Source organism: Colossoma macropomum, unplaced genomic scaffold, assembly GCF_904425465.1.
Source record: "Colossoma macropomum unplaced genomic scaffold, Colossoma_macropomum, whole genome shotgun sequence".
Classification (NCBI taxonomy): Eukaryota; Metazoa; Chordata; class Actinopteri; order Characiformes; family Serrasalmidae; genus Colossoma; species Colossoma macropomum.
In genome coordinates this window covers 42,564,282-42,579,341 of record NW_023494795.1, presented here as the reverse complement: position 1 = coordinate 42,579,341, position 15,060 = coordinate 42,564,282, and the positions used below count along the sequence as shown (strand labels likewise).

Sequence of the window (15,060 nt, the reverse complement as noted above, 5' to 3'; positions counted from 1 at the left end):
CAACCAGAACCAAGTTCTGTTAGCAGGAAAACCTGTTATTTCTACATTTTACTGGTAAACTGCCCCATTTTACAAGGGACCCAGCTGTTTTGCATGAAAGCTTACTGTATCTTCATGTCTTGTATGAAAATGTTCGCTTTTACAAGGGAAATCAACCAGAATCAAGCTCTGCTAGCATACAGAACTATGTTATATATATATGTGTTGAGTTGGAACTGGCCAATTTCACATTGGATTCCATCAGTTTTATCTAGTTATCAACAAGAATCTAGTTCTGTTAGCATAAAAAACCTGCTATGTCTACATTTTCTTTGTAAAAGTGAGCCATTTTTACAAGGAACCCAGCCACAATTATGCTTTTACAGCATGAATCATGTCATATCTGCACTTCTTAGGTGAAAATGCTCCATTTTTACAACGGATCCACCAAAATCAAGCCTTGTCAACCTGTTATGGCTACATTTTTGGGTTTGAAAAGCTCCATTTCTATAAGGGAAGCCAAACAGAATCTGGCTCTGCTAGCCTACAAATATGTTATGGTTAAAATTACTCCAAAATTAAGCTCTTTTAGCATGAAAAACTATTATATTTCTTCATGTTTTGGGTGAAAATCTTTTAACAAGAGAAACCAATCAGAATCCCCTCAGTTATATCTAATTATCAACCAGAATCAGTTCTGCTAGCATGAAAATCTGTTTTATCTACATTTCTTTGGTGAAAATACTCTTATTTACATGGGAGCCCAACCAGAACGGAGCTGGGACACAGAAACGTTTCTTCTCCATCGTTATCTCCAGATGAATCACGCGGTTGAATGAGAGCGGCGTGTCAGCACGGATCAAAACAAACAAGCAGCGCCGCACAGCCGCTGTCACGCTCCCCTCCGCAGCACATCACAAGATGGCTGACAAAAGACATCACAAGATGGCTGACGAGACATCACAAGATGGCTGTCAACCTCACATCCTCCGCCTGTCCATCCCACAATCCTCAGCAGTCAGGCCTGCCCCCGTTTCCAGGAGAAGACGCTGTTTTATCAGGTTGAAGGCGTATTTCAGTCAAACATGCTGCAAACGACAGCTCAGTGTTTGTTTTTTAGCATTTTAGCATTCTCTGTTGTTGCTGCTAACCATAGCTTGATTATCAACACTGCTAATCAAAGCTCAGTTTCTGTTCTTAGCATTTTAGCATCCAGTGTCGCTGCAGACAGCAAGCATATCGCTGCTGTCGGGAGGAAACCTCGTATCTCCAAAATGGTGACTTTACAGGAGAAGGAAAAAACATACTCTACTTTTAATGTAAGTCAATGGAACCAGAATTTTTTGAAGTCATTTTGGGCCGTTTATTTTGGTCCAATCTTCATGAAATTTACATTCAATGTAAAGAACAACAGACACTTTCAAAATATGTCAAAAACTGAAAAACGACAAAAATGGAGATACAAGGTTTTCTTCCGACAGCAGCGATATATCGGTCAGCTGGCTTGATAAGGTCGGCACCCCACTGACTGTTTGTCACTGCTGGTCCACCCCAGATTACTGTCCTGCATACAAGCTCTAGCTATTTTTTAATCTCCTCAAACAGATTTTAAACGCACACAGAGTTTCATCTTGGAAAATAAACTAAGGCAAATATTACAAAACAACTGAGAGATATAATGACTAGGTCTGATGTAAAATGAGTTTATAGTAAATGTTGTTGCTGATGCTGAGATTAAAATTATTTACTAAACTAATTTACAAGTATAGCTAAATAAAGGAAGGAGGAAAAATCTGTAAACTGGACTGTGAGTGAAAAATGAGCGATGATAAGTGGAATTTTGTCTAATACTCTGCTTAACCGCCGGTGGGCCGCCTGGAAAACGATGAGCAAAACACCTGTGGACCGCCAGCTTTGCCATCAGAGGGCCGACAGTGGCCCACCATCAGGGTAACTGCAGCTTAATATAGCTGATAAAAGCTAGGTTTATGTTTTTAGCACTTTAGCATTCATTGTCGTTGCTGCTAGCCACAGCTTAAGTGTCATTATAGCTAATGGAATTTTATCTAGTTAAACTGTCATGTCATTACTAAGGCGAGGGTTATAAACCACATTTCATACACAAAAGTGATTTAGAGCGCTAGTAACAGTATAAACAAAGTAAAAACACACATTAGATATATAAATGATTCAAAAGAGAGCAAAGTATGGAGAGAAGGTGCTTAAGCATCAAAAAAGTGTCTTCTAGACATAAATCTGGCCAAACCCTGCTGAAAAAACCCACAAAGACCAGTGTTTCTGTTGGTTTTGTACAGTATTTTGACTTTTTTAATGGGTTGATAACAGTGTAAAGAATCCTAATGGTTTAACAGGTGACCAATGGCTGCTTCTCAATGCATTTAATGGTTTTCTAATGGGATCTAAAGGTGTTCTACAGGGCATTAGTGCTCTCCAGTAGGCCAATTACTAACAGAAAACAAAACCATTAGGTTTTAATCCTAATCCTTTGATTCCAATGGTCATTTTTCAGCAGGGATTATGGGGAACATCAGAGATTGGCAGGTAAAATGACTTAAAACAAGTATGAATACCTAGAAATAAGTGATATAATCTTCTATAATACATAAAATGTATTTAAATAAGACTTTTTTGGTGTACAGACTAAATATTAGACTATTTCACTTTTATCATTTTTTGCAATGTTTTCATTGTTAAGCACCATTTTTTCCAGAAGCCATTCCATTAGCAGTTTGGTAGAAGTGTTTGTACCCATAATGCAGTTCAAGAGAAGCCCACTGAAGCGGAGAATACGAGTCCGCAGGAAGGCTTTTGTTGTATTATGTCTGCGGCGGGCGCACGCTAGGATGCTGAGGCCTCTAAAAAGCATGCTAGCCCTGTTTTCTGAATTTCACAGGCCACTGGCAAAGGCAAAGGAGGCGCTCTGCCTTTCTTCCTCCCTAATGCACTGCGCTGACCCACATTAAGGCGCGTTTCCGCCGTCTACGAGGCGAGCTCACCCACTCGTCGGCCTCGGAGATGGACTGGGAGATGTAGAGCGTGACAGAGAGATAAGCCACACTGGTTCCTTAAGAGCCAGGGACATCACCGGCAGCCAAATTAACAGGTCACCAAATCAGATACGCCAACATAGCAGCAGAGCTAAGGGAGGTCAGAGGTCACAGGTGTCCCCAGGTATACTATTCCGAATTTAAAGCTTGAATATTGTATGTTTAACCCTCATGTGAACCACATCATACACCGATCAGGCATAACATTATGACCACCTCCTTGTTTCTACACTCATTGTCCATTTTATCAGCTCCACTTACTATATAGGTGCACTTTGTAGTTCTACAGTTACAGACTGTAGTCCATCTGTTTCTCTGATACTTTGTTAGCCCCCTTTTACCCTGTTCTTCAGTGGTCAGGACCCCCATGGACCCTCACAGAGCAGGTACTATTTGGGTGGTGGATCATTCTCAGCACTGCAGTAACACTGACGTGGTGGTGGTGTGTTCGTGTGTGTTGTGCTGGTACGAGTGGATCAGACACAGCAGTGCTGCTGTGCATCATATCATACTAGCATCACATCCAACAAATGCTAACAAACAGCATCAAATCAGACCAATGCTGACTCAGACTGTGCTGATACACACTACCCACAATTCTGAGCAATGCTAACACATATTTCCAGCAAAATAGAGGCACTAGCATCATTATGCAAATCAGACCAAACCAATACTAAAACATCATCAAATCGCACTAATGCTAATAAACACTACCATCAAATCAGACCAAGGCTAACAGAGCAGGGGTTCCCAATTCCTATGTTTATTTCTATGCTTTACCATATCTAGCTAACCTGATCCAACTCGTTAACTATTTAACTAGCTGGGTCAGGAGGGTCAGGTGAAAACACAAAAATGTGCAGCGCATGGGGTTCCAGGTCTGATACTGGTAACAGATCTTACCAGCAAATCAGACCAGTGTTTACACATGATCACATCAAATCAGGCTAATGCTAACCTACATTAGTATCATATCAGGCTAATGCTAAGACACAATAACATCAAATCAGACCAATGCTAACACGCGCTAGTATCAAATCAGACCAATGCTAACACACGCTAGTATCAAATCAGACCAATGCTAACACACGATCACATCAAATCAGACCAATGCTAACCTACATTAATATATCAGGCCAATGCTAAGACACAATAACATTAAATCAGACCAATGCTCATACACTAGCATTAAATCAGACCAATGCCAACCCATTAATATCAAATCAGACCAATGCTAACACACGATCACATCAAATCAGACCAATGCTAACCTACATTAGTATCATATCATGTCAATGCTAACACACAATATCATCAGATCAGACCAGTGCTAACACAGTGGCATCAAATCAGACCAATGCTAACCCATTCATATCTAATCAGGCCAATGCTAAGACACAATAACATCAAATAAGGTTAATGCTAACACACTACCATTAAATCAGACTGATGCTAACCTATTAATATCTAATAAGGCCAATACTAACATACAATCACATTAAATCAGACCAAAGTTAAACATCACTAGTATCATCAGACCAATGCTAACCTACACTAGCAACAAATCAGACCAATGCTAACACACCCTAGTATCAAATCAGACCAATGCTAATATACAATCACATTAAATCAGACTAAAGCTAACCCACACTAGTATCATATCAGACCAATGCTAACCTACACTAGCAACAAATCAGACCAACGCTAACCTACACTAGCAAATCAGACATTAGAGGTAACACCAACATCAAATTGCACTGATGCTAACATGCTAATGTCAAATCAGACCAGTGCTACATACATTTCAGATCCAGTCTAATAAAAAAGCACAGCACCACCACTGAAATGCAGTATTAGGCCCTTCCAGTGCATTTCTAAGATGATACTGTATTTTGGAGGCTGTAAGCTAAATTATGCTCCCACAGAGTCAGACAGCCAGAGTTCTGAGAGTTTTGCAGATTCAGGAGATCCAGGAGGAGCAAGGAACACGTCTGGAAGACGAAGTGAGCTCGCAGGGAGGACAGCAAGAGAGTGTGGCATGAAGCAACATTAACGTTTATCATGTCATGGCAACTCCCAGCGCTACAGTAGTGTGGGTTTGCTTGTTCTTGGCAGGAGAAACAGGGTTTGGATTGCGAGAGTGATAATTTCTTCTTTCCGTTTGCAGATTCCTCTCACCAACAGCTGCAAAACATCAGTAAAGTGAAACCCACATGTGAACGGGTCACACCCTGGAACTCCTAGCATTGGACTTAAGAGAACAACTGGAGGAACCGAAGCGAGACACCATGAGACGGGCTGTTAAACCGAGATAAAATCACGTCTACAGCATTTATTTACAGTATAAATAATGTTTCACTAGCCAGAGAACTGTCCTCTGTCTCTACCTCAGAGCTGCTTTGATGAAAGCTCCTCATATTTTTGTTTTTCTTTTGTATTATGACTGGAACGGTTCTTCAGTCTTCAGATAAATCTCCAGACCAAAATTAGACCAAAGCCAAAAAGCTGTGCAACACTGTATCTCTTCCATATGGCGGAATCTCGAACCCCAGCGGTCCACACATTACTGAGCAACGGTGCACTTTACTGCACACTCCATTTAGTGGTAGCTGAAAGCTCTTGCTCCCAGTCCCATTTCTTATTTTTACCCCTACCCCTTGTTTTGGAGTGTCCCCTTGCCCCTTGGAGCAGAGTTAGAAGGGGTACTGGTTGAAATCTTCCCTCTGAAATGGGACCCTCAAATAAAAAGAGCATCACTTCATTAACAGCTACCAGCGCTGCTCTGTAGGCGACCCTGCCAGTCTGCAGTGACAGCAGAGGAGGGTAAAGTTCAGCTCCTCACTGCTGGGCTTTAGTTACATTTAGGGCATCATATGCCTTCAAAGAGGGGGGCAATTATTTATTATCACCCACCCCTAATTCTTCAGTGATACGAAGCTGAAGTCAGATATTCTCCAGCTTCTTGTTCGAATTGTCCTGTTCCACCTTAAATGGAGCTGCAGTTTTGATGTCTGAGGTGCCAGAATGTAACCATTGCTGGACCATTTAAGGTGAAACAGGAAATTTAGCTACCGAGACGTCAGCACTACTAGCGATTTATGCTTGTTATGAAGAAAAGAACCATAAAACACTGAAACAACATTAAACTAAGATAATATTATGATTATCGTCATTTTTAACAGAGAAAATTCTCACATTTGTGGGTTTGTTTGGTCTCTTGTTCTCCATCTTGTGATTTTTTTTTTTTTTCCTCATAACTCTCTGTTTGGAGTCTCTGAAAAACCTCCGTTTGCAGGGTCATGTAGCTCTAACACTTCACCCCACCCCTCAATCTCAACAAGAATCAGGACACCCTACCCCTAGATGTAAACACGAAAAACAGAGGGCTAAGGGCTAAAGGGGCGAGGGGTGAAATGGGATTGGGCCTTGGTCTTTCTACAAGAGGAGCAGGACTAGCAAGGATAACTGCTAATTTCGCTCTAAGGCCTCGTCCACATGCACCTGGATTTTTCTTTCCCTTTCTTTTCAAAAAACAAAACTCTGAAAAGCTCTCAGTCCACAGAAGAACACAAAATTGACTCGAAAATGCTCGTATAAGCATGCCAACCCAGAAGGAGGCGATAATACTTTATAAAATTTGACATCAAAAGCCTCAAGAAGAACATTGTGAGCAGGCAGAGATTGTCTAACAAAGCATCAGCGGTGTGTTGCAAACACAGCAGGCTTCAAACACAGGACAACTGACCAGCTCAATTCAGCATCTGCCACTGAAGTCTGATTCCTGCCAGAAAATAAAAGCTTAAATAAGCTTTCGAAGGTTTCGTGCTGTTATGGAGTTACCATGGCTTCTCTACTGTCTGTGAAACGCCCACAAAGTCCTCAGGAATAGAACATGTGTGAATGGTGCCCAATCTGTTCAGTGGTGACAGTTGCAGTTAATTTGATTAGAAGCTGGTTGATCATTTTCTGAAGTAATCAAACACATTCAGTGGTGTTGAGGTCTGGACTCTGGGGTGGTCAGTCCATCGTTCAGCTTCTTTGTTTGATGTGTCCGTCTCCTTTTCTCAGTGAGGTTCTTCTTGATCAGCTACACATCCTTTCAGACCCACAGCGCTGAGTCGTCTTCTCACAGTGGAAGGATGGACAGAAACACCTGTGGATGTTTTCAGATCTGATCAGCTTGATTTTCTCCTCTCTCTCAGAGATGAAAGCATTAAGTGCTGTTTATCTGATGGGGGCAGTTTTGGGGTCAACCAGCTCTTCCAGGTTGTTGTTAGGAGCCACGCTTTCTTGGTTTTGGAGACTTTCAGTTATTTTCCCTTGACTTTCTTATGCAAGAGGATTATCTTATATCTAATCTTCTCAGAAGCAACTTGTACATAATGGCTGTTTTTGACTGGATGTTGAATAGATGAAGCGTGTCACGGCATTTAAGGGTTAAACTTGTAACCGCTAGCAGCAGGACTGCATCACAGCCTTTCCTAACTGTGGTGAGAAATCATTCAACCACACAATTCACATTAACTGTGGGAGCAATCTGGAGCTGAAAATGGCTGAGCAGGAGTCCAGCAGCAGCCTGTTTCGGGAAACATCAGCGATTACGGGTAATGACAAATACTCCAGACACGCTGCTACTCCATTACTGCAGCCATGAGTCATGATAACTCCAATGAGGAACAGTACACTTTAAAGAGAGGGGGGGAGAGGGAGAGAGACGGGGGAGTTGGGGGGGGCGGGGGGGGCTTAGGCCAAACAGTAAATAACTGAAATACCTACAATTCCTCACTCTGAGGAGGAGATTATTGGATGATTTTTTTTATCCAAGTACAAAAGCAGGGCTGCATTACATGGACAAAATACTAACACTGCATTCATATTGCTGCATACTGAGCTGCTGTGTAGCCCCCCTGGCCACTTTATTAGAAACCCCTCCACTTTGCAACGGGAAGCACAAGGTGGGTGTTTCTAATAAAGTGGCAAGAAGTACAAGGTCGTTGTTTCTAATAAAGTGGCTAGTTAGTGGAAGCACAAGGTGGTGTTTCTAATAAAGTGGCCAGTAATTGGAAGCACAAGGTGGTGTTTCTAATAAAGAGGCCAGTGAGTGGAAGCACAAGGTGGTGTTTCTAATAAAGTGGCCAGTGAGTGGAAGCACAAGATGGTGTTTCTAATAAAGTGGCCAGTGAGTGGAAGTACAAAGTAGGTGTTTCTAATGAAGTGGCCAGTGCTAGAGAACTAGAGTTCTAGAGAACTAGAAGTTTTTCTAGAAGGAAGCACAAGGGGGGTGTTTCTAATAAAGTGGCCAGTAAGTGGAAGCACAAGGTGGGTGTTTCTAATACAGTGGCCAGTTAGTAGAAGCACAAGGTGGGTGTTTCTAATAAAGTGGCCAGTTAGTAGAGGCACAAGGTAGGTGTTTCTAATTAAGTGGCCAGTGAGTGGAAGCACAAGGTGGTGTTTCTAATAAAGTGGCCAGTGAGTGGAAGTACAAGGTGGGTGTTTCTAATAAATTGGCCAGTGAGTGGAAGTACAAGGTGGGTGTTTCTAATAAAGTGGCCAGTTAGTAGAAGCACAAGGTAGGTGTTTCTAATAAAGTGGCCAGTGTGAGGAAGCACAAGTTGAGTGTTTCTAATAAAGTGGCCAGTGAGTGGAAGTACAAAGTAGGTATTTCTAATAAAGTGGCCAGTGAGTGGAAGTACAAAGTAGGTGTTTCTAATAAAGTGGCCAGTGAGTGGAATCACAAGGTGGGTGTTTCTAATAAAGTGGCCAGTTCTAGAGAACTAGAAGGTTCTCTAGAAGGAAACACAAGGTGGGTGTTTCTAATAAATACATTGCTGAATCAATATCGCTGTTTCTGTGATAAAGTTATTAACAGTGTACTCTATGCAGGCCACAGCGGTCTGTGTTTGTGAGCCTTTCTAAAAATACACACCCATCACTGAGGCTGACGTACGTCCGCGACCGTTAGCACCTGAATAAAAAAACAATTTCGGCTCGATTTATTTTCCCCGTTAAGCCTCTGAACTGAAAGTAACCCACTGCCAGGCCAAATTAAACTAACAGATGGCTTCCAAACGCACAAGAACCAATAAAGTTTATTGAACTTGGACTGCCGCTCCACTTTTATGTGACAGCAGTGACACATCAGGCCAGCAGTGAAGAAAAGCAGAAAAGGTGACTCTAGACGGGCCCGGAGAACCTCGGGGCCAACGACCTTCTCCACTGCCTTTGCATGATTAATTACCCAATCTGGCGTTAATTGGGAAATTTACCTGAGAGTGAAAAGCTCTAATTCCGTTCAGCACATCCTCCTGTCCAGAGAAACAAATGGCCGAGTGTTGGGAGGTGAACAGCGAAGGTCGCGGTGCTTTTCTTCACACGGTCTCACCACAGACACCTCCGCTAAAACGCTGAGCCCTCAGGTTTCTGCTGTGACTGCGTTTACGTCATCACTGCAGCTCATATCAGTCATCAGTCATCTTCATAGCTTATTTATAATCCAACTTTCTATTCATCTTAGTTTTCATTTTTGTTACTTTTTAGTTTTGTTTACGCTCTTTATTACAGCTGCGTGTTATATATGAAAGGTGCTATATAAATTATTATTATTGCTCTTTCGAGTCTCCGACAGTACCATGTTCGAGGGGGGAGGTGGGGGGATACACAACCCTCCCAGACAAAAAAGTCTACCACTTCAGAATATTGTGATTTATATATACATGTATATATAGTGATATACACTGATATAACTGTGATGCGAAGTGTTATTATGTACTGAGATTTGATATTTCTAAATATCTATTTTAATTCCATCTATATTGACTTTTAAATTGTCTTGAATGCTTCTGGTGAGTATATATATATATATGTATGTATATATAAAGACAACGGTTCTATATAGAACGATAAACACTCAAAGAACCATTGAAATTGTTCTTCCAATGTGTTATATATGGTTCTATATAGCACCAAAAAGGATTCTGCTATGACGTCAAGCTTGTTACAACAGAAGAACCCTTTTTGGTGCTACACAGAACCATTTTCAAAGAGGTTCTCTATAGAACCATATACACATTCTCCATTAATCTGAAGAACGATTTCACCATGAAAAGAGCCATTTAATATATATATATATATATATCTCTTGCTGTTGTCAGAATAAAACCTTGTATCTCCAAAATGGCAATTTTACAGGAGAGGGAAAAAACCTACTTTACTTTTAATGTAAGTCAATGGAACCAGAATTTTTTCCAAGCCATTTTGGGTCGTTTCTTTTGGTCCATTCATCATGAAATTCACACACAATGTAAAGAACAACAGGCATTTCCACATTATGTCAAAAACTGAAAAACGACAAAAATGGAGATACAAGGTTTTCTTCCGACAGCAACGATATATATGTGTGCAGATATTATGGCACATTTTATCTTTTATCTTTCATTTTTTTCCAATATGTTAAATAAATAAAAACCATGCACTCGACAACAATTGTAACTTCAACTTGATGAAACTTTTGCATATGACTGAACATCCATATGATCATGATCCATATAGACAGATATGTAGTTTGTCTTCCACATAACGTCCATAGAATTTACTGAACTGGTAAAGATCACGTTTATGAGCAGGTTGTATTAAATCAGGTCGTTAAGAATCAAGCTGATAAAATGGCTGTAAGTGTTTTCTGAGCTCCAAACACAACACGAGGGTTAATTGCATCAGTTTTGACAAGCCCTGGGGCGAAAACAGCGCGTCTCTGTGAGGCCGAGTACAGAGAGTTTTTACAGCTGCGGGAATGAAAAGAGAAGAGCTCCTTTTCCTGTCCTGAAAACAAAGGGTTCTGTACTGAGAGAGAAGAAAGAGAGAAACAAAGCGAGAAAAACAGAAGAGGGAAAAAGAAAGAGCACCTGCACTACTGCGACGCTGCTTGCGTTAGCATGATAAGCTAGGCACATTAACCGCTTTGAGCGCAAAACGCTAACAATTCATTTCGCATTGCTGGTCTTAGCGCAAGATTCATTGGTGCGTCGAGCAGCCAAAGACTTTGCGTGTGATGAAAGAGCGAACATTAGTCTTCCTGAGGAATGTTAGAACTGTTTCTCGGACGCTAACGACCCTACAGTTTCACCCTTAGCTGCTAAACAACAGCGCTAGCTGACGGAACTTCGCTCCGCAAACGTTTCACAGATAAAAAACAACCTGATTTAAAGAAGCAGCTGGAAATGAGTTATAAAAACAAGAACTGCAATGTTGATAATCTTGTACAGAAGCTATTATCCTCCCGCTGGCACTCATGACCTTTGGCTAATTGGAGCTCATCTTTAGCCGCGTCGGAACGTCCACACACTTCCACATTCCTGTAACAGCTGCCGAGATTAGCTCTTATTATTATTAGAGCGATCAGAAAGTCACTGTAGGAGTGTGGAGGCTTTCTGCTTCGTGGAAAGTTGACTTCTGTGTTACTAGCGCGCTAAATAATGTGGGAATTTGGACGGAATTGCCACTACTGACCTTAAAGTGTGGGGTTCAGGGCTAACAGCTAACGGTTTAATCGACAGAGATCACTTTTTGATTGATTAATTACTAAACTGTGAATGTGAACAGCCCTAAAAGTGTCTGTGTACCGCTCCCCTCTGAGGTTTACTGCTATTTGGCTCTCAATTCAGCTCTTCAAACAAACTAACAAACAAACATTTCCTGAGCTCTGAATAAGAAAATACTGAACCAAGCAGAACACAATCACGGTACTGACCCACTGGACTCTGGATTAGGCCAAATCTAAACCCACGAGACAAAAGGATTGGGCTTCTTTTTAACAATTTATTTATTTATTTTTGGAAAAGGTGAATCAACCTGAATCCCTTGGAAAAAGCTGTGAATCATCAACAACTTTGATGGAAAATTTGAATGTTGGAAGCCGTATTTAATGGAATATTCGAATGTTGAAAACACGACTGGAATGTTTGAGCCTGTATTTAATAGAACGTTAGAATTTTGCATGAAGTATTTAATAGAATATTCAAATGTCCAACGTAGTATTTAAATGTTTTTGACTGTATCCAGTGGAATTTTTGAATGTTTGAGACTTTATTCAAAAGAATATTTTGCTGCTGTATCTCCAAAATGGGGACTTCACAGGAGAAGGAAAAAACCTACTTTACTTTTAATGTACGTCAATGGATCCAGAATCTTTTCCCCAAGTAATTTTGGGCCATTTTTTGGTCCATTCATCATTAAATTTACACACAATGTAAAGAACAACAGGCATTTTCAAAATATGTCAAAAATTGAAAAACAACAAAAATGGAGATGCAAGGTTTTTTTCCGACAGCAGCGATATTTGAATGTTTGATGCAGCATGTAACAGAATTTTAGAAAAATCAAAGCAATTTTCAGTAGAATATTCAAATGTCCGAGACAGCATCACAGTGGAATTTTAAATGTGTCTGTATCCCACAGAATATTCCAGCCTGTATTTTAGTAAATATCGCTGTTGTCGGAAGAAAACCTTATATCTCCAAAATGGTAACTTTACAGGAGAAGGAAAAAACCTACTTTACTTTTAATGTACGTCAATGGAACCAGAGATTTTTCCCCAAGTAATTTTGGGCCACTTTTTTGGTCCATTCATCATGAAATTACACACCATGTAAAGAACAACAGGTATTTTCAAATTATGTCAAAAACTGAAAAACAACAAAAATGGAGATAGAAGGTTTTCTTCCGACAACATTGATATTTGAATGTTTGAGGTATTTTTCAATACATTCCCTGAATGTTCGAGACTGTTCAGTTTCAGTTTCAGGCAGCATTTCATAAAATGTGTGAATTTATGAGAGCAAATTAAACAGAACATTCATTTTTTTCAAGATTTCTTTCAGCAGAACATGTAAAAGCCCCGTGTCTGACCTTGAGGTAGCTCTGAGGACAGGTACGGCACTTCCTGAGCGCTGACGTGAGTCCAGTCAAAGTCATCATACGGGTCCTGCTGGTAATCACACTGAGCTGGACCGTCATCAAACGAGCAACCGCCTGAAAAAAGAACACACACATTACTGTTAGTACACTCTTTATAGAGCCGGGTGACACAATACAACATGCTTTTCTGAGCATATCCTGCATATCATCAGTACCAACTGCATGTTTCATTATAAAGAGAGCAAAATTAACCCTGTTTAACTGGATTTAGTGCCAAATACTGCATAAAAATCATATTTTTAAAGAAATCTAGCACTACTGGTTCTTTTTTCCTCTGTTTCAACTGATCAGATGTCTGAAAAAATAAATATTGTGACATATTATGTATTGTGAAAATGTCTAAGTAATATGAATATTAGCAATATTAGATTTTTTCCATATTGCACATATATATATACACATCTTATATGCACAAAAACAACAAGTATAACACCATACAACTATAACACAAACATACAAAATTAATACGTATATAATAGCAATAAATAACCAAAAGGTGCTTGGACCCCTAATGAATACATAATACTGCTATATCTAATAAAATAGTGATATTGAATATAATACTGTAATGAAAAGAATAAAAGAAAGAAACACACTACTGTCCTCCTGCGCGCGCATACACACACACACACACACACACGCACACACACACATATTCATATATCTGCCTTCACACACATACAGGTGCAGCCACCCACATACTCCACCTGCTTATTCTGCTGCTGCCGCAAGAAAACCTCCCCTATCTGCAGAACTGATTTTGTTTTATTTATTTTTGTACTTTACACACATTTAAAGCTCACCGGTCCATTATTTACAGCTGATTTAAAGCTCCATGAGCTACTAAATTCTAATAAAAGTTTCTATAATTGAAAAATCTGTAATTAATTCAGAATTTTCACACTAAATCATATTTCATGATGAACAGCGGAGAGATGGTTTTCTCTCCTCCGCTGGTTTTTTGACAGGTTTTCTCAAAAAGGTGAATCACCGACAAGTGTGTGTGTGTGTGTGTGTGTGTGTGTGTGTGTTTTGGCAGCGTTTCGAATGTAAAACAGGCTGAAATGTTAACAAAAGGACAAACATTTCGGTTCTCGATGTGAACGTTTAAAACTGAAAAGCACAATTAGACGTGACGGGAAAAACGGACCCAAACGACACCAGGCGGCTCGTAATAGGCACCAAATTATGTTCCATAACAATCACTTTCCCTGCACACACAATAAATCCAGGCGCCGTTCTGCCACGAGCAAACATTTCCTTAAAACAGTTTTGATTACATTTGAGGGAAATTGTGGACGACAAAGTGTTTATTTACATGGCGAATGTACCGGACCTGTCCCGCCTCCGCCGTCATTCACGTTCAGATGAAACAAACCAAGAAAGAAAGATGTTTATAGACACTGAACAGATTATCAGCAACCAGAAATGGCAGACCTGAAGCTGAAGGCCATCAGTAACGTCCACACACAGTAAATCTATCACTACAGTAAACACAGCCATAAACACTGTGCACTCATTTTTTGTTTTCCTTTAACAGAAGCCACAATTCTGCTCTACCTGAACTGGTTAAACGATTCAGTAAAAGATTCAAACGTCGGAGACTGTATTCACCATCACATTGTAATGTTTGAGTCCAATAAAATATTTTAATGCTGGAGAGGGCTTCAAAGAATATTTGAATGTTTGCGAGAGTATTCAACAAAATATTCAAACAATTGAGACATTATTTAATAGAACATTTGAACGTTCGAAATAGTATTCAAGCGAATACTTGAATGTGATTCAGCAGAATATTTGAACGATACAGAGCATTCAATTCAATTTTTTAAACATTCCGGAAACTGCAAGAGGAAATTTAAACATTCGAGAAATTTTTGAACAGAAAATTCAAACTTTCGAGAAAGTATTCAACAGGAAATTTTAACATCTGAGAAATTATTTAACAGAAAATTTGAATTCTTCAATTGTATCAGTCTCCTGAGCCATGAAAACAAATGTGAGCTCCGAATAGCTTAGCGAATAACACTGCATTGACGAT

General features: G+C 40.0%; 1 protein-coding gene across 2 annotated transcripts in view; it reads right to left on the bottom strand.

The window, feature by feature from the left end:
* Positions 1–15,060, bottom strand: part of ptprk (protein tyrosine phosphatase receptor type K) — a 218,324-nt gene that overhangs the window by 143,401 nt on the left and 59,863 nt on the right. For both annotated transcript variants that reach the window (XM_036582465.1, XM_036582466.1), the window contains exon 3: positions 12,951–13,073. In XM_036582465.1, the coding sequence (XP_036438358.1) occupies positions 12,951–13,073 (123 nt within the window). The remainder of the gene's footprint in view (positions 1–12,950; positions 13,074–15,060) is intronic.